This window comes from Hyaena hyaena, unplaced genomic scaffold, assembly GCF_003009895.1.
Source record: "Hyaena hyaena isolate Hyena2069 unplaced genomic scaffold, ASM300989v1 scaffold_283, whole genome shotgun sequence".
In the NCBI taxonomy this organism is placed as follows: domain Eukaryota; kingdom Metazoa; phylum Chordata; class Mammalia; order Carnivora; family Hyaenidae; genus Hyaena; species Hyaena hyaena.
The window spans coordinates 1,981,379-2,003,878 of NW_024080916.1; the positions used below are offsets into that span (position 1 = coordinate 1,981,379).

The window sequence follows — 22,500 nt, forward strand, 5'->3', positions numbered from 1 at the left end:
TGTTCCTGCAGGCTCAATAATACATAAGTATTCAAAAATCACAGTAGCAATTAAGCTTGCCATCTTGCACTGAATTTTCTACTAAATTATCTTTTAATCATAGGACCATACATTTTCCCTTATTGTTTAAATGGCAGTATGTATGATATTTTGAAGATATTCAGGGTAATACTCATTATTTCATAGACTGTATAAAATTTTACTAAAAATAATGACTAGTAAAATTAATACAACAGGTACTGAAAGTGTTATTTTCTAGGTAATGTTCATGTCAAATATACTTAGTTTGACAAGGAACCAAGGTCTACCCACTGAGATCTATATCCTTTCATTTTTAATACAGTATTTGTTCTACGTGTTAGACTTTACAGTCAAAGGATTTGGGTTGACTGCTAGATCTTTTTTTTTTTTTTTAAGTTTTTGTATTCATATTGAGAGAAAGAGGAAGTGGGGACCGGGGACGAGCTGAGAGTGTGGGAGAGAGAGAATCCTAGGCAGGCTCCATACAGTCAGTGCAGACCCCTACGCAGGGCTTGAACTCAAGAACGATCAGATCATGACCTGAGCCAAAGTCAAAGATGTTTAACCAACTGAGACACCCAGGTGCCCTAGAGTACCTTTTAAAATTCATTTAGATGTTTCCTCAGCTTACTTCCGCTTTCATTTCTTATCATGCCCTCAATGCCTTATGCCCCTCACACTATACATAGAAACTTTATACTCATATACAGATTCCACATATGTGGGTCACACAGAATTACTTTTCATTCATAAACATCTTTTACTAATCTATGCACATACTGTTTCCTCTACTTGTAACTCTCGTCTACATCTGGTCAATTCTACACGTCCTTTTTCATTAGCTAGCTCATATGTCACCAAATGATCTGGGAAGCCTTCCTCAAAGGCACCAGGCAGAGTTCTGTACTTCCCAGTTATGCCTTCTTTATTTCAGTATAAATGTATTTGTGTTTACCACTCAGAGTTAAAATAAAATAAATGTATATTGGTCTTCCAAAAATATTTTTGACATCTTCCCTCTTCTCCAACTTCCCAAAATCATGCCCTGGGGTAGGAAGGAAAGCACACTAAGCATATTTATCTTTTTCTTTAAAAGCTTCTTTACTTTCTTTAAGTGTTATGCCATCTTAAAACCAAAACCCAGACTTCCTTCCTTAGCTACTACTACATGGCTTAATGTATGTGACCAGCTACAGTGAAATCTACCCTCCAATAAATTTATACACTAAGCCTGCAGGTACATCTTTGGTAAACACCGAAAGTAAAATTAGTCCATAAATTATTTATCTCTCAGTAATAGATATACCATATATTCTTTAATTAATTTATTTTTTAATTTACATCCAAGCTAGTTAGCATACAGTGCAACAATGATTTCAGGAGTAGATTCCTTAATGCCCCTTACCCATTGAGCCCATCTTCCCTCCCACAAATGCTCCAGCAACCCTCTGTTTGTTCTCCATGTTTAACATAAGTCTCTTATGTTTTGTCCCCCTTCCTCTTTTTATATTATTTTTGCTCCCCTTCCCTTATGTTCATCTGTTTTGTATCTTAAAGTCCTCATATGAGTGAAGTCATATGATATTTGTCTTTCTCTAATTTCGCTGGGCATGATACCCTCTAGTCCATCCACATAGTTGCAAATGGCAAGATTTCATTCTTTTTGATTGTTGAGTAATACTCCATTGTATATATATGCCACATCTTCTTTGTCCATTCATCCATCAATGGACATCTGGGCTCTTTCCATACTTTGGCTATTGTTTTTGTATTTTTAATTTTTTTTAATCTTTATGTTTGAGAGAAAGAGAGAGCACGAGCAGGGAGGGGCACAGTGAGAGAGAGAGAGAGAGAGAGAGAGAGAGAGAGAGACACAACAGATTCTGAAGCAGGCTCCAGATTCTGACCTGTCAGCACAGAGCCTGATGCAGGGCTTGAACTCACAAAATTGAGTTCATGACCTGAGCTAAAGTCAGATGCTTAACTGACTGAGCCACCTGGGCACCCCTGGCTATTGCTGATAGTGCTGCTATAAACATTGAGGTGCATGTGCCCCTTCGAAATAGCATGCTTGTATCCCTTGGATAAATATCTAGTAGTGCAATTGCTAGGTCATAGGGTAGTTCTATTTTTGATTTTTTGAGGAACCTCCATATTTATTCCAGAGTGGCTGCACCAGTTTGTATTCCCACTAGCAGTGCAAAAGAGACCCTCTTCCTCTGCAATCTCACTAGCATCTATTGTTGCCGGAGTTGTTAATGTTAGCCATTCTGACAGGTGTGAGGTGGTATCTCATTGTGGTTTTGATTTGTATTTCCTTGATGATGGGTGATGAGCATTTTTTCATGTGTCGGTTGGCCATCTGGATGTTTTCTTTGGAGAAGTGTCTGTTCATGTCTTTAGCCCATTTCTTCACTGGATTATTTGTTTTTTGGGTGTTGAGTTTGACAAGTTCTTTACAGATTTTGGATACCTTTATCTGATATGTCATTTGCAAATATCTTCTATTCTATCGGTTGCCTTGTAGTTTTGTTAATTGTTTCCTTCACTGTACAGAAGCTTTTTGCTATTTTGATGAGGTCCCAACAGTTCATTTTTGCTTTTGTTTCCCTTGCCTCTGGAGGCAAGTAAGAAGTTGGGTAAGAAGTTGCTGTAGCCAAGGTCAAAGAGGTTTTTGCCTGCTTTCTCCTAGAGGATTTTGATTGTTTCCTGTCTTATGTTTAGGTCTTTCATTCATTTTGAGGTTTTTTTTTTTTTTTTTTTTTTTGTGAAGATACACCATGTATTCTTAAAGGATGTTTTCTTGCTATTACCTTATTTTCCAACCAAAAAGAAAAAATGGCACCCTCTTGCTTCTATATTTTTTCTTCTTTTGAAGGACACTAAGTTTGGTTCCTTACAGAAGCTTATAATCTAATCATTTCTTATTCGTGTGGGAGAAGCCAGGCTTTTCCTGACTTTCACAGGCATGAGATGGAGACTCAGGCCATCAAATACTACCACAAAAGCTTTGAATCTCTAGCCAGTGATGCAGAGAGGCAGGGATGGGTAAGAAATTATTCTCTTGGTGTTATGCCATGCTCAGCAACAGCCATTCCAGCAGCAGTAAAACACAGGACCAATGGTTCTCTGCTAGCTTCTGCTGCCCATTTTTTTAGAAAACTAGGGAATTATCAATACCCTTCTAATAACTTCCTGTTTAGTTAAATTTAACCATTCAATTTTTATTGTTTTTCACAAAGAACCCAAATCTATACACAAAACACACCACACATGCATTCTACCCTATATACCTATACCTAGATAACCTACCTCGCCATACACTAGCATACAATGGCAAACAGAAATAAATTTGTCCCCTGGAGAGCTGAGTCTAGCTTTCCACATCATAACATAACCAGAAAAAAAAAAAAAGTAAATTTTAGCTCAATGAAGAAAAAGAGCTGCAGTTGGGCACTAAGTTGGCCTGTATAGCAGAACCTGACAAAACAGAAGAGGAGGGAAATTGGTAAAGGCTGTTCACAATATACTATTTAACACCAAGCATTTCTAGGTCGGCAAAAAACACCCTATTGTGGAGCTGGCTGAGGTTCATTCTTTTTACAGGAAGGGCTAAAAGTCACTACTGTTTTCTTAAGGATAAACAGCCCAGGAAATAAAGGAGCCTAAAATACGTCATAGAGTTACTAATATCAAATGTTGTGGCAAAAATCATCAGGGAGGCTTCTCAAGGCTCAACTAAACTTACAGACTCACAAACCTGCTAAAGGCCACACATAGCACCAGCCTATTTAGAGGTTATAGGACAGAAGCAGACATCCCTCCCTGATGAGAATGTTTACATGATGTTCCCCGTGCAGCAGTACATACATACGGCTGTTTGGAGCTCTTCTCTTTGTCTCACTGGGTAACAGCTCAGACATGAAGAAACAAGATCTAGTGCACAGAGCACCTACCCCAGCTTCAAACCTTCATGCCCCAAAGGAGCGGTACCTCTTATACTAACTTCACAACCATTGCTTTCAGGATTCCCACAAAGGACATGCCATTTATAAATCACTGTACTCAGGGAACCCTAGAACTATGCACAGCAACCCATCATGTACTTTCAGTCTATTTATAATTTCTCCCAGTCTAAATCCAGTTTACCCACCCAGGACCATTTTTAGAATAAGCAATGATACCTAGTCGCTTAACCATTCAGGATCCAGTAAAATAGATCAAAAAACAAGATCAAATTGTCATGTAGGTAGGAAAGAGTTTCAGTAACCATTTTCCAACAGCCGACTATTGATAACATTCAATGTTACTGTCCCTGCATGTATTAATTCAGTTAGGCTGCATTATGCTGGAATAACAAGCATCCCTAAAACCTATTAGTCACAAATAATAAGGAATTATTTTGTACACATACAGTGTAGACTAGTAAGCATCTACGCTTCACGTCTTCCTCACTCAAGGATCCAGGCTGATGGAGGGAGGTTCTATCGTTTAAACTATCACTACTCACTATGGCATGTGGTAAGGGGAGAGGCAGAATAACTCCTGACCCTTCTACCCACAAATGATATACTTCTATTTATGTTTAACTGGCTAGAAAAAGTCACACGGGCATATCTAAATTCAAAGGTTTTCCCAGTTTTAGAAACATGATCCTGATGAACAGTAATAATGTCTACCATCATATAAACCAGACCTAGTTAAAAAAAATGATTTTATGAATTTTATTTCCATAATATTAGAAACATGAGCATGGAGCCCTTTTAAGCATTAAACTCTCCTCTGCACCCAGAAACACAATAAAGTAGCAGATAAACTACCTAATTTAAATTCTTTTTTTTTTTAATTTTTTTAAATGTTTTATTTATTTCTAGGAGAGAGAGAGAGACAGCGTGAGCAGGGGAGGGTCAGAGAGAGAGAGGGAGTCACAGACTCTGAAATAGGCTCCAGGCTCTGAGCTGGCAGTCAGCACAGAGCCTGACACGGGGCTCGAACCCACGAACCGCGAGATCATGACCTAAGCGAAAGTCGGACGCTTAACCGACTAAGCCACCCAGGTGCCCCCCTAATTTAAATTCTTAATGATCACCCCCAGGAATGTATTACAGAATGTGGAAAGGTAGATAATTTTCACAACTAATATTGGAAAATGACAAAGCTGGACAAGTCTGTCTGACTCCTGTTTCCTTTTCAAGACATCACAATGTACAGCGAATATAAAGTAAGTGAAGAGTCACAGTGCAAACCACCACAGCACCAAGACAGTTAGGAACAATAAGGGGACATGAGAGGTCCAGTCCTTCAAAATAGGGAAGGTATGGTCAGTGGGATGAACTGTAAAAGGTCGAATAAGATGAGAGGTCCAAAGTGTCCACTGAAGTAGGTGACTACTATTGATTTCAGTTAGAGCCACTACTGAGTTGCCAGACTGAAGTGGCTGAACATGGAAAGTGATGAAGTGGATTTAATTATCCTGGATGTGAAGAAACGGAGAAAGAAAAATGACTGAGAGGAGAGAATGTTCAAGGAGAAGCTGTTTTGATTAGTTTTTCAGGCAGAAACAATTGAAAAATGTTTGAAAAGTCAGACAAAGGAAAAGTCAGAGGAAGGGAATGGGAAGAGGGAGAAGGAGGGGAAGGGGAGAAAGGGCGGGAGGGGGAAGGGGGGGAGGGGAGGGAAGGCGAAAAAATAGGGGCACCTGGGTGGCTAGGTCAGTTACAGTGTCTGACTCTTGACTTCGCTCAGGTCATGATCTCACAGTTCGGTATCATGAGATAGGGCCCCTTGCTGGGCTCTGTGCTGACAGCAAGGAGCCTCCTTGGGATTCTCTCTCTCTCTCTCTCTCTCTCTCTCTCTCTCTCTCTCTCTCTCCCTCCTTCTTCTCCTTCTGCCCCTCCCCAGCTCATACTTTCTCCCTCATTCTAATAAATATTAAAAAAAAAAAGAATGAAAGAAAAAGGGCAAATGTAGAGCAGGGACAGAGAAAGAAGTGAAGGGCTGCAACTAAGCACATTACATGTCTGAACTCACACATGTATTAACTCATTCAGTTGAACACATACCCAGGAGCAGGTCTGATGAGGACAATGCACCAGGCAGCCAGCAGCAACAGACAGTGTAAGTTGAAAGGCTGTAAGTGCAGAACCAGGGTCTGAGCCCAGGTAGTTCGCCTCCACAAACCACACTAATCCGCTCAGCTCCTATCTCCCTTGACATGTGACTGAGATGAGGGAAAGACAGATAGAAAAGCCACTACCTCCCTTGAGATGCTGAAAAAGATAAAAGACTGTTCGTGGTGCAGAGATGCTTAGGTGTGTGGGCTTGGATGGAGTGAGCTCCTCAGGAGAGGTGTAAGGCGAGTTTAAGGGATACTTAAATCATAAGCATTTCTTTCACATCAAGACACAGTCTGAGAGTGCTTTCCTAGATACACACTATTTTCACTAGCTTATTGCAATCTATATCATCCTCTTTTCTTAAACTAAAAACCAAAACAAAACAAAACCTAGTTGGACAAAAATTCTAATGTAGAACATGAAGTCTTAAATTTATATATTCCTTTTACAAGGGAAGTCTCAGAAGTTATACAAAATGATTATAAAAATATCATAAGGAAAAAAGAGAACACACAAAAAAATACACATCTGTACACCTAAAACTAAAACTTTATTTCTTCCCTATAGAAAAAGCTCTTCTGGTCTATTCATTCATTCACCTATTAATTTATTGAGCCCCGACTTGTGCTAGGCACCAGGCACTGCTGGAGTCCCTAGGGCGTCAGCAGTGAACAAAACAGATTAACACACACACACACCTGTCCTCAGAGCACATACAAACTAACTGAGAAAAGGAGACATTAACTACCTTACACAAATATCTTACATAGCAATGTGAGTATTCCAAAGGAAAATAAAGCAGAAAAGAGGACAGAGTACAAAGTGGGAAAGGGGCAATTACAATTTTAAATAAGGTGGTCTGGGAATGACTGAGAAGATAGTAGCTGAGCAATTCTTGAAGGGAGGGGTGGAGGGGACGCCCAATGGACATTTGAGAAAACAATGTTTGGGCAGAGAAAAGAGCCCAAGCAAAGATGAGGTGGAAATGAGTCTTTTGTTTATGAGCCACTGCAAAGAGAATGGAGAGGAGAACAGTAGAAGAGGAAGCTGAAGATGCAAATAGTGGGCGGAAACTCAGGGACCGCTCGGCTACTACAAGACAGATGGTAAGACATCAGTGGAATATGAACAGAAGTGTTATAATCTGAATGTTTTAAAAGCATCACTCGGGCTGCTGTAGAGAACAGTCCAGGGGTCTCCAGGGCAGAGGTGGGGAGAACAGTGACAGGTACCAGCTCTCTTCCACCTGGCCCTCCAGGTTTCCTATCCACCCTGCTCTCTGCCCAGGATGCTGACCAGGATGAACTCACAGGCTGCCGTGTCCCCTGGCTCCCACGTGGATTCCACCAGTGGGGAGCACACGCAGGATCACAGGGAAGCAGGAGGGTGAGTCAGGGTGTTTTTTTTCCCGTGCTCCTCCCTTCCGGTTACTCTGGACTGGCTACTGTCCTTGGACAAAAGCCACAGCTCCAGTCCTGTGGCTCTCTCCACCTAATCCTCTGAATTCTGTTTCCCACTCCCTTCCCCATCTACCTTCGAGCAAGGGGCCCAATCTTAATGAGACCTTGCACAGTACTCTTTTAAAACAGTTCTTTCACGGGGCGCCTGGGTGGCTTAGTCGGTTAAGCGTCCGACTTTCGCTTAGGTCATGGTCTCGCGGTTCGTGGGTTCGAGCCCCGCGTCGGGCTCTGTGCTGACTGCCAGCTCAGAGCCTGGAGCCTGTTTCAGTCTGTGACTCCCTCTCTCTCTGACCCTCCCCTGCTCATGCTGTCTCTCTCTCTCTCTCCTAGAAATAAATAAAACATTAAAAAAAAAAGAATTAAAATAGTTCTTTAACTAAAAGCTCCTCAAACTATCCCAATTTAAGTGTACCATCTCTTTCCTGGAAGTACCCTTACTCACTCAGGGGTCCAGGGCAACAGTCCAGGTGGGAGACAATGGTGGCTTAGACGAGGACGTTAGCAGCGGAATGACAAGAAACAGTTAAGATTTTGATTTGCTGATAGATGTAGTGTCACACATAGTGTCCAGATTTTGGTGTAAGCAACCAAAAGGATGGAATGCCATCAACTGAAATTCATTTCTTAAAGTCATAAATCAATAGAAAACATAAACAAATATATAAAACACTGGTGCACAAGAAAAGGAATACTATGGCTTATAAACAAATGCAAAGGTGATTTAATGTTACCATTAAAGGAATGTAAATTAATATAATCATATAAAATATATATAAATAGTTACATAATATATAGGATAATTACAATATAAAATTAACAAAGATAAATAGATGGTGATAAATGGTATTGTCATGGATGTCAGAAAAGGAGGAACTGTAAAATTCCTCCAAGTATAAAATTGGAGGAATGTAAACCTCTGTCAGGAATAATTTGCCACATCTATCAAAACCTTAAATATACATATTTAAAAATTCTCTGCTAGGACTTTATTCAACAAACATACTCACACATTTGCACAAATACATGCATATAATATTTTTTACTACTGCAGTGTTTATAATTACAAAATATTAGAAACAACCTAAATGTCCAGCAACAGGAAATAAAAGTTAAATAAATTAGGTTATATATACTAAAGAATAAATACATCAGTATTTTGCAAAGAACGAGGTAAATGCATATACATATATATACATATATACATATATACACACAAACATATATAAATGAAAATCTATATATATACACATATATACATATATATACACATATGTATATACACATACATATATAAATGAAAATCTATAAGACTTATATTATTGGAAGGGGTGGGGAGGAGTCGGTGCTTAACAGAAATATTGAGTATATTCTTATCTGTGAAGTTTTTTTTTAAGGATATACACGTACATGGGAGTAAGAAAATTCTAGAACGATCAAAGAAATTGTTTAGAACAATTGCCTCTAAGCAGCCTGATGTGAGAGACTCCTCTTTTTCATTGTATACCCTTTTTGGACTCTTTGAAATCTTTTTACAAAGTGCATATATTAATTTTTCAATAAACAAAACAGTATATAAAGCCAAATTTCAAAAAACCAGTAAATAACTTTGTGCTGCACAAAAACCTATGGTGAAGAATACAGAAATATATCTGAACAGTACAACCTATCCAACTGAAGTACAGTTTCATTTTATTACTATCCTATTTTGTTAGAAGATATAAATGCCCTGACTCATATTATACTGAATCATTGGTGTTTCTCCATTCGTGGTCAAATAGAGCCTATTTACATACTCTTGGGGTTTTCCAAATGTCAGCCATATACGGAAAATACAACAGGGTTTAATGTAGATGATTTCAAATGGAAAAAAACAAATAGGAATATGTGACCTGATTTCTATTAAGAGTTAACTTAATGATGGACACTCATTTTGGCACTGATCAGAATGTCAACTGGAACAGTCTACATCATGATTCCTGTTTCACTAATATTATAATTCCCAGAACTAATGTATTTTAGAACTAGCAGGAAACAACAATATGTAAAAAAAATTAGTTGTCTTTAGGCTTATCTTAAAATATTCTCTCAAAGCCAGCAAATCGAAATTGTTTAAAAAAATTTATAAAACTATTTTACCCAAAAAAGGCCACATTATTTCTTTGAAGATTCTCTAAGTTTTCACAAATGTAGATAAATACACCAATACAAATGTGTACAGGATTATATATACTTTATTTCACTGATATAAATGTAAAACTCAACTTTTTTCTTCCCATTTTCCTCATGCTATTTTTCTCCTATTTACCACAGTTTTGGCTGACACAGAAATTTGTCCCTATAATTAAGACTTTAATGTTATCCAAGCCATAATGCATGACTTATCCAATAAATTTTGGTTAAGAATTTGTTTTAAGTCAACCAAATCTACCTGAATACAAAAGATTCCTAAACTGGTTTTGGTAGCACAACTCAAGGTTTAGATTATTTCATGATTAGGGAGTTGATGCACAATTGTCAGTGAATCACACTTCAATATTCTGATAAAGAAAAGGACTAAAAGCCTTGCTCCTTCTTCTCAGAAGAGTTACAAAAACATTTTAATAGATTTCTCCAGATTTCTCCAGAATGACACTGTCAGTTTGAAACTGAAGACATCCAAAGCATGAAAATATAATGTATTTCAAGGCTCTTATAAATATGACAAAACTGTAGGAAAAAATAATGTAAGTCTTTTGTCTTCATGTAACTTTCCCTGGGGATCTGAAATGCTTACATACACTGTTTTATTAAGTTGTTATATTTAAGCTAAAGTAAATTCTTTCAAAAACTAAATGATACTAAGAAAATATCAAATGGGGGGGAATGAAGGGGTTTAGGATAGGCCCCTCCCCCAGAATGTGCCACTCTGGCATACGGATTATTTTGAGGTAAAGGCACCTGAGATATGTGTACTTAAGAGCCTTCTGTCCCTCCCTTAACCACACAGAAGCTAAATTGAGTATTTTCCTCAGAATAAGGCTTACGAACAGAGATAAACCTTATATGAGTGACCCATCTGTATGGCAGGGCAAACATCTAATTATCAAACGTCTGCTTTTCTCATCATTACTCCGTAAAATGCATTCCTTTTCTCTGAAATCCCAGACCCCTACCCCCTTTTCCCTTAGTTCTCCTCAGTCTGCCTGAATGTCTTCGGAATTTCCATGTCTGTATGGGTTACCCATACATTCACCGAGGAAGTCTGACTTTCTCCTGTTAATCTGTCCGCTGTCAATTTGATCCTTAGTCCAGCTAGAAGGACCTTTAAAAGAGAAAGGAATTCTTGCTCCCCAACAGGAGGGAAGGGAAAAAGAGTAAAATTCTAAATACTATACATTAAGAAAAGGGGCCACTCATGGTTTGCCTCTCTCCCTTTCGAGAGACTCTTGAATGCTGACAAAAACTGAGAATTGATGGATGTAGGGGGAGGGGGGATGGGCATGGAGGAGGGCACTCGTGGGGATGAGCACTGGGTGTTATGTGGAAACTAATCTGACAATAAACTATTTGTAAAAAAAAAAAAAAAAAAGAAAGAAAAGGGGCCACTGCTTCAATATTTACCTGTGGCATCGAATTCGATTGGCTGGCACCCACGGTGAGAAGACCAGTCACACTTGAGGACTTGCCCTCCTTCCACAATCCCAGGCTGGGTAGTGTTTGCTTTGGGTGCTCCCACCAAAAGAAACATCCTATTAAAATACAAAAGCAAATAGAAGATTTTAAATTCCACAAAGCATAAAAAATAACCTATCATTTACGAAGAACAATCATTCTCCTGCTATTATCCACAGGTTTTTTTTAACCATTCACTGAGGGCATAATCTATCTTCTATATTCATTTGATACTCTTACATATATATATTATTCAACATAGTTTATCCATGCTAATAACATCTTATAAGGCAACTTCAGGGTGACATGTCATTTAAAAATCTGTCGTCAAATTGTATACTTTAAATATATACAGTTTATTATGTATCAACTGCATCTCAAAAAAGCTGTTAAAAATGTGTGCTGGCTAGAATCCGGGACAGACATTTTATTTTGATTTGGGGTTTTTTTGGGGTAGTTTTTTTGTGTGTGGTCTACTATAGACTTTCTATATCCTGAATGCTAAACAAAAAAAATATATAATTCTAAAGTATTGTAATTCTACACATTAACATGTTTCCTTTTTGAAAACATATCTTGTTTTAGAACTACTGTGCTTCAATTTTTTTTAATGACTAATAAATTTCTCTTTTCAGAGGATTAATCTAGTCAATACTGGCCAAAGAAGAGGATTGCTGTTCCATTTCTTTCAGGATAAAATGAACAGGAGACAATATAATAGAGTCCAATTTTTAAGCAAAAGAGACTTTTTCATTAGTTTTTTCCTATTCATTCAGAAAAAGAAACAGCTTGAATGACTCTTCTACATAGAGCACAGTGCTGGGCACTGGGGACACCAAGATAAATAAAACAACCTCGGTTCCTTCTCTCGGTGGAGTTTGCATTCCCTTTGGGGAAAAATAAAGAACTTGACCAAGAAAATCAGTCATGCTTACAAGTGCTGTGAAGGAAACCAACAATTGGCTAAGAGATTATTTGGGAAGAGAGAGAAGAAAAAAGTTCTTTAGATAAAGGAAAGTTATCTTGAAGGAATGGAGGGGAAATACTTACTTTACATAATGAGAAATCAAAGGAAATTTTCTGTAAAGAAGGAAGAGGAAAGACCTCATTTAGATACAGTAGCAAGGAAACTTCTTTCTAAATGAATGGAGATGTACAGGATTAGATGGTCACCAAGGAGTGTTTGTTGAGTTGGGGGAGGGGAGCATGGTGAGAAAAGTGGGATAAGGAAGTGGTATGAAGAAGCGAATGGGAGCACCCCAGGCAGAGGGACAAAGACCCCCAGCAAGAAAGAAATTAACCTCCAAGAATTTCAAGAAAAGAGGTGTGGCTGAGACAGGAGAGCAAGCTAAGAGTGAAACATGTAACTTGGCAGGAACTAAATCAAGCAGGGGCGGTCAACCAATGCAAAACTTGGATTTTACCATAAGATCCACTTGAAGCCTTTGCGTTTTTTTAAGCAAAAGAATGACACAATCTAATAAAGAAAACTAAATTTGGTGCCTTTTGTAGAAACAATTAAGGAGGGAGGGGAGCAAAATGGAATAAGGAAAGCAAGAGGCTTTCAGCAGCAAAGGGAGGAGATGATAAGTGACCTAGGTTGGGAGGGTGGGTAGAGAAGGAGATGAGTGGGTAGACTTGGAAAGTATCTGGGGTAGAATGAACAGGAATAGCTGGTGGCTGGAATGTGGAGGAAAGGGAAGATTAAAACACGTCATCCAGGTTTCACTCTGGAGTGCCTAGATGGGAGAATCATTTACAGCACACACACACAAAAAGCCTAAAGAGTTGGGAAGTAGAAGGCAGATTAAATATTTACAGGAAAACCAAGGATTCTCAATGATACTCTGAAATATCTGTTAGATATCAATGGTAGTCAGGAGCTCTGAGGAGAGTTTTGTCTCAGAGATAACATATTGAGAATGTCAACTTAGAGTAGATGGGTTCATGCAGGGAAGTTCCAGAAAGAAGAGAGCCAAACAGCTGTGAAGCAAGAGCATTTAGGAGTCAGGTAAAGAAAGAGCATACAGTAAAAGAGAATGAGAAGAAACTGAAGTTTCTGTGAAGAACACAAGATAGAGTTATACTCAGAAGGCCCTCAATAAATGCTATCACCCTTATTATTTCATTTCCTCATTAAACATCTAGTCAACTTAAATTCTAGCAAAAAAAATACTTAACTGCCTTTCACTTTTTTGTTATGAACAAAGCTACGTTTTAATATGAAATATACTTATTTTAACTTTTATTTATCAATTTCAATTTCATTTCCCCTGGATGGTATCTGCTAAATCATACTTGGACTAGTCAAGAGCTGGCCGCATGAATGGCTGGCTGCTTTACAGGAATCCTGCTTTCTGATATTTATCTTAAAACTCCATACTCAATTAAAAAAAAAAAAAAAAACACTGCATACTCAAAATAAAGGCAAAACTCCCAACCGAACCACACCCTGTTTAATAAAGCTTTATGCAGTCATATTTGGCATCAGTAAAACATCAATGCTGGCTCCTTCTCATCACAGCCAACTTAGTTTTCACTCAGCAGGGGAAAAAAAAGGCTATGAGTATGAGAGCCCTTACCCCCATGAATAAGAAGGCACTCAGTGTCATCCACCCTCCTTTATTGCAGGGGAGCTGGTTAATTGCTAAAACATTTATATGAATAAACATGATTTTATATTATAATTTTCCATTTCAAAAGGTCAAAAATTTGACCATACACATCATTAAACTTCCCCTATTCATCTGGATTAATTTTTTTAAAATTTCCTTTTAAATGTTTATTTATTTTCGGAGAGAAAGAGCGCCTGAGCAGGGCAGAGGCAGGAGAGAGAGAATCCCAAGCAGGCCCCATGCTGCCAGCACAGAGCCCCACGCAGGCCTCCTACTCACGAACCCGAACTATGAGACCATGACCTGAGCCAGAATCAAGAGTCAGACACTTAACTGACTAAGCCACCCAGGTGCCCTTGGATGCAATGTTTTTTGAGTGCATGACAGTGAAATGAACATTTCAGGCAAGTATACTTTTCAGGGTCTACACATGAAAAGGCATGGGGTCAATTCCTGCAACAGTCCTAATAACCATAATAAAAGCAGAGGCATGCGTATGATTTCAGTGCTGTGGATAATAGCCAGGTTCAGGTTGAGGACCAAGGAGATGGTTCTCAGAATTTGCCTAGAAACTTGAAAGCAAAACTCATTTCTGGACCATTACCACATTGCACATTATAGACTCATAATTTTTTATCAAAGCTATTCCTCCCACCTTATAATAAATTGCTTCCTTGAGGTGTGCCTGGGTGGCTCAGTCCATTAAACATCCAACTTCAGCTCAGGTCATGATCTCACAGGTCATGAGTTTGAGCCCCGTATCAGGCTCTGCTCTGTGCTGACAGCAGGGAGCCTGGAGTCTGCTTCAGATTCTGTGTCTCCCTCTCTCTGTCCCTCCCCCGGCTCACACACCGTGTGTGTGTGTGTGTGTGTGTGTGTGTGTGTGTGTGTATGTGTGTGTGTGTGTGTGTGTGTGTATGTTTAAAAAAACTAATAAAAATAATAAATAAATAGCTTCCTTGAAAGTAGGAGACTCTAATTTATCTTTGTTCCTGGCACGTAACAAGCACTCAAGAAAAGTTTTTTAAATTGACAGGTAAGTAGCAAGTAAATTCAGTAATTACAGGTTTCAATCTTAAAAATGCACTGTGTAAATAACCATTTCCACTACCACCAACCCCTTTAGAATCCAGAAATCATCCTCTATTAAATATCCAATTATTTAACTTACCCTTACAAGAATTTATTTATGTAACATATTTCTTCTTAATTTTGGATTTCAGATACTTTTTTACTTGGGCACTATGAGCCAGAGAGGGCTGGAAAGTAACTAGCAACACGGACTAGAAAAAGACAAGACAGCAAAGACAGAAAGACAGAAAACAAGGGCAAAGACAGAAAAAAAGACACAGTAGGAGAGCTCTGAACGAAAACTGCACTCCACTGGTGGCACAAAGTTCGCATTCCTTGGATAAGACCATGAACAAGGCTGCTACTTTTCAGCCGACCATTTGCGCATTGCAGGCATGAAATAATGGGTAATTAGATGTACTAACATGGGTGTTCATCAGGTTTTCCTAAGCATACCTTCATGTGCAGTCTTGCACATTGGTGAAATGCCACAGAAATGGCAGAATAATATAAAAGGAATGTGTAAGCACTGTCAATTTCTAAATGCTAGGTTAACGGGAGAGAAAAAAGCTGAGGAATACAAGTACTTTGTCCAAAGTGTCAACATGATGTTTAAGTTATTTTAAAGAATATTACAGAAAGTTTTTAAAAAAGAAAACTGGAAAGATAGAGAAAGTAAACTGCCTTCGACATATGTTAAGTCCTAAGGAGTTGTATAGAGAAAAATTAAATATTTATAGAGAATAAAAAGTAAACAATAAAAGATGATATTTGAGAAAATTAAGGAATATAAAAGCAACACACAGTACAGAAAAACAAGCGCCCTGTTGAGGCTCTTGTATTTATATCATGTATTTCTTTGCTATAATAACAAAACAGCCTGCTAATGAAATGCCTTATAAAAATTAAGTAATTACTGAAGTTCATCTAAGAATGTCTAATTAATGTCTACAACAGCTTACTTAGGGTAAGAGAAGTGACAGAGCTGAAAAAACTTGGCAATATAAGCAGCAATGTCTAATAAGCAGTCTGATATTATAGGTTGCAATTACCCAATATAAATCAATTGAGAAAGTCACTTTTAAATCTTTGAAAAGCCTCAGTTTCCTGTATAACAATGCCCACTATGATTACTTTAATAAAAAATTCTGAAAGTGGATAATAGACAAAAACAAACTTAGAAAAGCTGAAAGCATCATAAAAATACATGATGGCACTGGAATTAAAAACAATGAATAAACTACTCTAATAAAGTAGGAAATATAAAAGTTAAAAGCTATTTTCAAAAGGCTTTCCTTTCCTCAGTTTCCTTGAAGGATCATTAATTAACTTAAATGCAAGACCTCAAGAGTGAAAACAGGAAGAAGGGTAGAAAATAGGGGACTTGCAACACTTCCTGACAAGAGTGGAGAGTTCGGGAAGATACGTGAGGTTCGCTGGAGCTGACAGAGATTTCACTGAATAGAAGAGAAAATCTGAAGCTGAGCAACTGAGTTTCTCCTATGCCTCCTGCCTTCTGCGGGCAGATTCCATCTCCCTCCCAAAAGTTTACCCCAGAACAGTATCAGGATCCTTTTCCTCCCCATTCTGGTCAAATGACTCCGAGACATTTCCATCACAGGACTCCAACATTAAGGTTAACATACAGGAGCAGACTATTAATTAGAATCATGCCCCAAGAAATTCTGAAAGGTAAAGGGCAGAATGCGGGGGGGGGGGGGGGGGGGGGGGGGGGGGAGGGGGTTGCAGGGGAGGAGGGGTAAAAGAAAGAGGGAGTGGGGAGAAAGTGAAAGAGAAGGGAGTGGGGGAAGATAGAGGATGGAAAAAACGGGGAAGAGAGGTAAAGGAGGAGTCTGGAGGAGGAAAAACAGGAGAGATGGGCACGGAGAAGGAAGAGGAAGCGAGAGGGAGCCAGGAGGATCAGAGAAACCAACCCGGAGGATGCCCTTCGGGTGCACTTCCTATCCAAAGTGGACACTTGAGGGCAGCTGCGTCAGGGAATGTGACCTTCGCTACCAAAGAGAGGCAACCAGCCAAACAATGACAAGTACATTTTTTAAACCCTCCAAATGAACTAAGTTATTTGGCTGCTTCAGCACTGACTTCTCCAAGATAAAGAAGATCTAATATATCTGGCTGACTCCGGGCTGACCAATGAATGAGCCTTCATCAAAAGCAACTTTTGAAAAATTATCATATACATATATAAAAAAATGTGTATAATATAGCGTATTTTTTCAGAGTGGTAATTCCAGTCTCAGATTTACTTTTCATTAAAAAAAAAAAGTGCTACAGAGTCAGTATTTATATAACCTGAAAGAGACACAGTAAGGGTAAATTCTACATATTTCCTCTTTTCTTTTACAAAGTCCTATAAACCCTGGGTCTTAATCAGGAGTAATTAACATAGAGCTTGCTTTTTAAATTATAAGGCTACAGTCTACATATGTATATTATTTATGACAAGAATAAACAATCAATATAGCCAGATCTACACTAAGTTCACATAAATGAGCCAGCATCACTAGGTGAAGGGTTATGAAGATGGCTCCAGCGGGGAGGGGAGCTACCGTGCATAAACATTGAAAAGTACACACAAGTTAGGTCAGGAAAAGGGGCTTCATCCAGATTAAGCAGTCTGGACTTTCTCTCTGGCCATGGTCACACTGTTGAGGAAATTTTAGTAGAGTACCAGGTCAAAAAGATGCTTCGGAAAGGTAAAACTATTAGAAACGTAAGATCTAAGATCCAAAGGATGGCTAGAGGGATGAGGATCTGAGTGCCAGGGACCACTGTTCTGACTAAGCTGAAATCAAGAAACTGAAGTCAAGGTGGTAAGCAGAGACGAATGCAAGAAATATTAACAAGGAAGAATTTCTAAGACCTTCTGTCTGGTGACTAATCACTGACTAATATTAGGGGACTATAGTAGGAGAGACAAAGAAAAATAGAAAATGAGAGGGAGGAATATGAAATTATTCCCAGGGCAACAGAGAAAATGATGGCACCATTAATAGAAACAAAGGTGCAACTGACATCACCACTTGGTTAAAAACGGCTCAGTTTTAGTTAAGGTGAGATGGGCTGGTCAAGGGGTGCCTGGGTGGCTCAGTCAGTTGAGCGTCCAACTTCGGCTCAGGTCAGGATCTCACGGTTCATGGGTTCAAGCCCCGCATTGGGCTCTGTGCTGACAGGCAGCTCAGAGCCTGGAGCCTGCTTCAGAGTCTGTGTCTCCCTCTCTCTGACCCTCCCCTGGTCACGCTGTCTCTCTCTCGCTCTCAGAAATAAATAAAAATGTTTAAAAAAAAATTTTTTTTAAAGATGGGCTGGTCAAGGAGGAATGATCCACAGGCTGTTGGAATATGAAGTCCAAGCTCAATTTTTAAATCCAAGATGATGCCAGGGCAGCAGTTTTATTTTAAAAGTTTTCAGGTGCTACAAACAGGAAGTTAGAATTGAGAACTACTGAATGTGTCATGGGACCTTGGATCCTATGGACCTTGGATCCTCTCTCTGGTACTCCCTCACTAACGCACGTTCTCTCTCTCTCTCTCTCTCTCTCTCTCTCTCTCCCTCAAAAATAAACTTAAAACATTTTTTTTTAATTTGAATCCTAAAATTAAATAGACTTTGAATTTTGATTCAAAATCAAATTCATCTTTTGATCCCCTATCTTTTTTTTTGGACCCTGTCTTTTGATCCCCACCTCACACCAATCCACTCCAAAAATAAAGACTGAAAACCCTTCTGGCCTCAGTGTCCTCATCTGTACAATGAGTTTATCTGCTTCCCTACTTCCCCTGGTGGTTTGTGCTACAGAGTGAAGTGAGATATGGTAAGTAAGTGTGCTTTGCAGGTTATAAAATAAGCTAACCAACATACAATATCATTATCCTAATTAAACCTAAGGTACAATTTTTAAATTCTCCAGTTATTCACCCAAGAAAAACATAGCTTTTCTTCATGGCCTGGATATGATCTTTAAATTTTATGTAAGTTTGGCAATATAGTCACTGTAAATTAATTCATACAGGGGAAAAAATACAGAATGCTAACTTTTTATTTTTCATAATTCTAAATCACAATTTTTGTGACTTTTCACTTTAAACCTAGGACTCATTATTGAAGGGATTTCTTGAGGCGTCACCTTAAGATTTGTCCCTAGTATTTTTCTTTTTCTTTAATAAACAAGGATTCATCAGTTTTCACAATAAAATGGAAATAATTCAATAATAATTTTTTATAACAACAAAATGAGACATAAAATAATTCTACAGCTTGCTGGGGGTATTTAGACACCAAAAGAAACCAGAAGCAATGGAAAGAGACTTCATTACTGTTGCTTCCTCACTGATCCAAGGATTCTTCTTTGAGAAGAAAGGAGTCTTTAATAAACACTTTTTATTTGTGGATATTCGTTTTCTTTTAGAAGTTCATAATCACACCAAATAACAAGAAGAACAATAAATGCAGCTGCTAATTGAAATGGCATCCTTATGGGGCGCCTGGGTGGCTTAGTCGGTTAAGCGTCCGACTTTCGCTTAGGTCATGATCTCGCGGTTCGTGGGTTCAAGCCCCGCGTCGGGCTCTGGGCTGACTGCCAGCTCAGAGCCTGGAGCCTATTTTCAGAGTCTGTGTCTCCCTCTCTCTCTGACCCTCCCCTACTCACGCTGTCTCTCTCTCTCCTAGAAATAAATAAAAATATTAAAAAAAAAAAAAAAAGAAATGGCATCCTTATGTACCTTGGAATCCAATGCTTGTTAAATTTAAAAGTATCTTTAACAAAATTAAGCATAATTTTACACTAAGCTTTGTTAAATCTGAAAAGCTAAGAAGAAGAAGCCTTTGTTTATGTGTTTTTTTAATCTCAAAATTGATGTCTGTTTTTTAAGGTAGGCTACATCTACAGCTCACTAGTCTATCAGTAGCTAAGTCCCTGATGAAGATTTCAAAATATTATATGGAACCAAAGCAAGTTCAATTTTACCTTACCATTGAAGGCCCACATGAGAGGTCATATAATCTGTGGGTTCAGAATATGTTCAATAACTACGATGATTAGTCAAAGATTAGCCATCCACGCTTGCAATCAAAGAGGGTAAACCTCTCATGCCAACAGTTCGATATTACTGCATTTTCCATAGCAACAACACTTAAAAGTTTATCATCTTGTCATTATCTTTACACTGCTAAACTCAGTTTCGACTTGCACCATTTGCAAAACATTCAATCAGCTCTTAAGTATTTAAGTGCTAACTCTTGCTAACTTAAGTACCTACTCTTGTCAAAAGACAATGTATTTTCTCAAGACTATTAGAATTTTTGTACCAATTAAGAGCTAAAAGAGCACCTCTGACAACAAGTAAAATCTGTACCATAAAACTATCTGGAAACAAAAGAACTTTTAAATAACAGATAAGGCCGACGGAATGATTGGACCAAATGAGAGGGTAGTAAATGCTGCCCAAAGTTAGTGATCATTTTTTATCACTTTGGAAAATTTGTGCTCAGGTCTAGATAGAAAGCACTAAAACTGAAGACAACAAACAAGACTGAGTTCACCACATAAAACAATGCCTAGTTTCCACTAACTGCTTCCATGTTATCTATTGCTGCCAAGGTTGTCACCTTTGATGACATCAACACTCAAATTCTCAACACCTCTGATAATCAACACTCAGACTATAAGAATAAATCCTTCTAAGTGTTCTATTAGCCATGAAAAAATATTTAGATCACCCTCAGATTAGTCACATATGAACTGGAAAAACGGTCCTATCAAAGTACTGACCATCAAAATTATCCCCCTTCTCCCGCCTCAAAAATAATACCTTCAATCCAGAGAAAACAGAGAAGGGGAAAAAAATGTTACCATTTCTAAGAGCCCTAAGAATAGTCTTTCCTCTTCAAAACAGGATTTAAACACCAGAAGACATCGAGCGAACATATATTAAATCGTCATTTCTAACGCTAATATGGGGGTGAGGGAGTGAGAACGAGGTCCGGTTCGGCAGAGTCCGAGGCAGCTTTGAATCCAATAGTGACATTAACCCTGTTACAAATCCTGAAGGCCTTTGCGGACGCGAAAACGTTAGCAGTTTGAAAACGTAACTGAATTCCTAAATACTGCAGTATTCCAATGACCCGCAGTGAATGAAAACTCAGCAAACACCCTTGTTCTTTGTGAACAATGACCTAAATAATGAATCACTATAAAAAGAACACATGACACACTGAATGCATTCGTTCGCCCTCAAACGTGCAAAGGTCTGGACGGTACCAGAGTTAAGTAAGACACGATGCGTTGACTACGACATTCTGGTCATTTTAGTCATCAGAAAGTCTGGGAAAGGGGTAAACGAGAACGAGAATCCGCCCGCGAGACGGAAAGTGCGGGGGAGGGCTTTCTGAGTGTGAAGCCGACTACGGGAAGGCGAACTGGTCCCGCAGAAAAACGAAGTTTGGGAATGAGCCCGAGCGAGTCCGCGACGCTGGCAGGGGCGGCGCGCGGTCCGGCGGGACCAGCCTTTGTTGCTCTCCCACTTCCCCCGAATTTGGAGCGCAAGTCGGCTTCAAAGCCGTCCGTCCGGGGAGACGAGAGGGGGGAACCGAGAGGAGGCGGCGGTGGGTGCCGCGGGGGTTCTCCGCCCCACATACTCCGTGCACCCAGAACCTACACCCCCGCGGGTGGTGGGGGGCACGGACGGACGCCGGGATCTCTCCCAGAGAGTCTCCCCCGGGAAACGCCGGGTGGGCGCGCGCGCGCGCGCGGTGGGGGAGGGGGCCGACCCCCCTTCCAAGCGCAGCCACTTACGAAGACGAGCTGGGCACGAAGAAATCTACCGCGAAGCCGAAGTAACTCCCCTCGGGGCCGGCGTATTCGGCAGGACTGTCCACGTCTAGGTTGAAGGCGCCGCAAAGAGGCAGCAGGAATCCGGGAAGAAGGAGCAGGAGGCGGCGCGGGCGAAGGCGCAGCCGCCGCGGCGGCGGCGAAGCCATCGCCGAAGTGCGCGCGGGGCGCCGAGGCCGGAGCGCGGCCACCCCTCCCGGAGCGCGCAGCGCCCGCGGCTCCAACCAGCCGGCCGCCCGCTCCGCCGCGAGTCGCGGACTGCGCCCGAGGCGGCGGGAGCAACGAGCCCCGGAGCGAGCGCCCGGGAACCGGGGCGCAGGGCGCGCGGGGCGGGGACAGCGGCGCCGGCGGCCCCCAGCCTCCCTCCCGCTCGGCCGCTGCGCGCCTCGGCTCGGGCCCGGGACCGCGCGGGTGAGCGCCGCACCCCCGGCCTGAGTGCCGCCGCGGGCGGTGGAAGGAGGTAGAGAAGTGGGAGGAGCCCGCCCGGGAGGCCGGGCAGCGGCGCTGGAGGAAGTGAAGGAGGCGGAGAGCCGGCCTCCGCCTGGGGAGAGCCGGGCGCACTTCCGTGCGCGCTGTCGCCTCCAGTCCCGGGAGCGAGGTGTCTGTGCCGAAGCCCGTGTCCCTCGGAGCCCCGGGCCTCGGCAGCGCCGGTGGACGAGGGCCTCGGACCCGACCCCAGGGCTCCGCGGTGCACGAAGGGACGGCCAAGGGCCCCC

General features: G+C 40.4%; 1 protein-coding gene across 2 annotated transcripts in view; it reads right to left on the minus strand.

The window, feature by feature from the left end:
• Positions 1–22,234, minus strand: part of ITGAV (integrin subunit alpha V) — a 94,727-nt gene extending 72,493 nt beyond the window's left edge. For both annotated transcript variants that reach the window (XM_039246566.1, XM_039246565.1), the window contains exons 1-2: positions 21,749–22,234; positions 11,198–11,325 (exon numbers count right to left, since the gene is read on the minus strand). In XM_039246566.1, coding sequence (XP_039102497.1) covers positions 11,198–11,325; positions 21,749–21,933 — 313 coding nt within the window. In that variant the 5' untranslated portion in view covers positions 21,934–22,234. The remainder of the gene's footprint in view (positions 1–11,197; positions 11,326–21,748) is intronic.
• Positions 22,235–22,500: the final 266 nt, after the last annotated feature.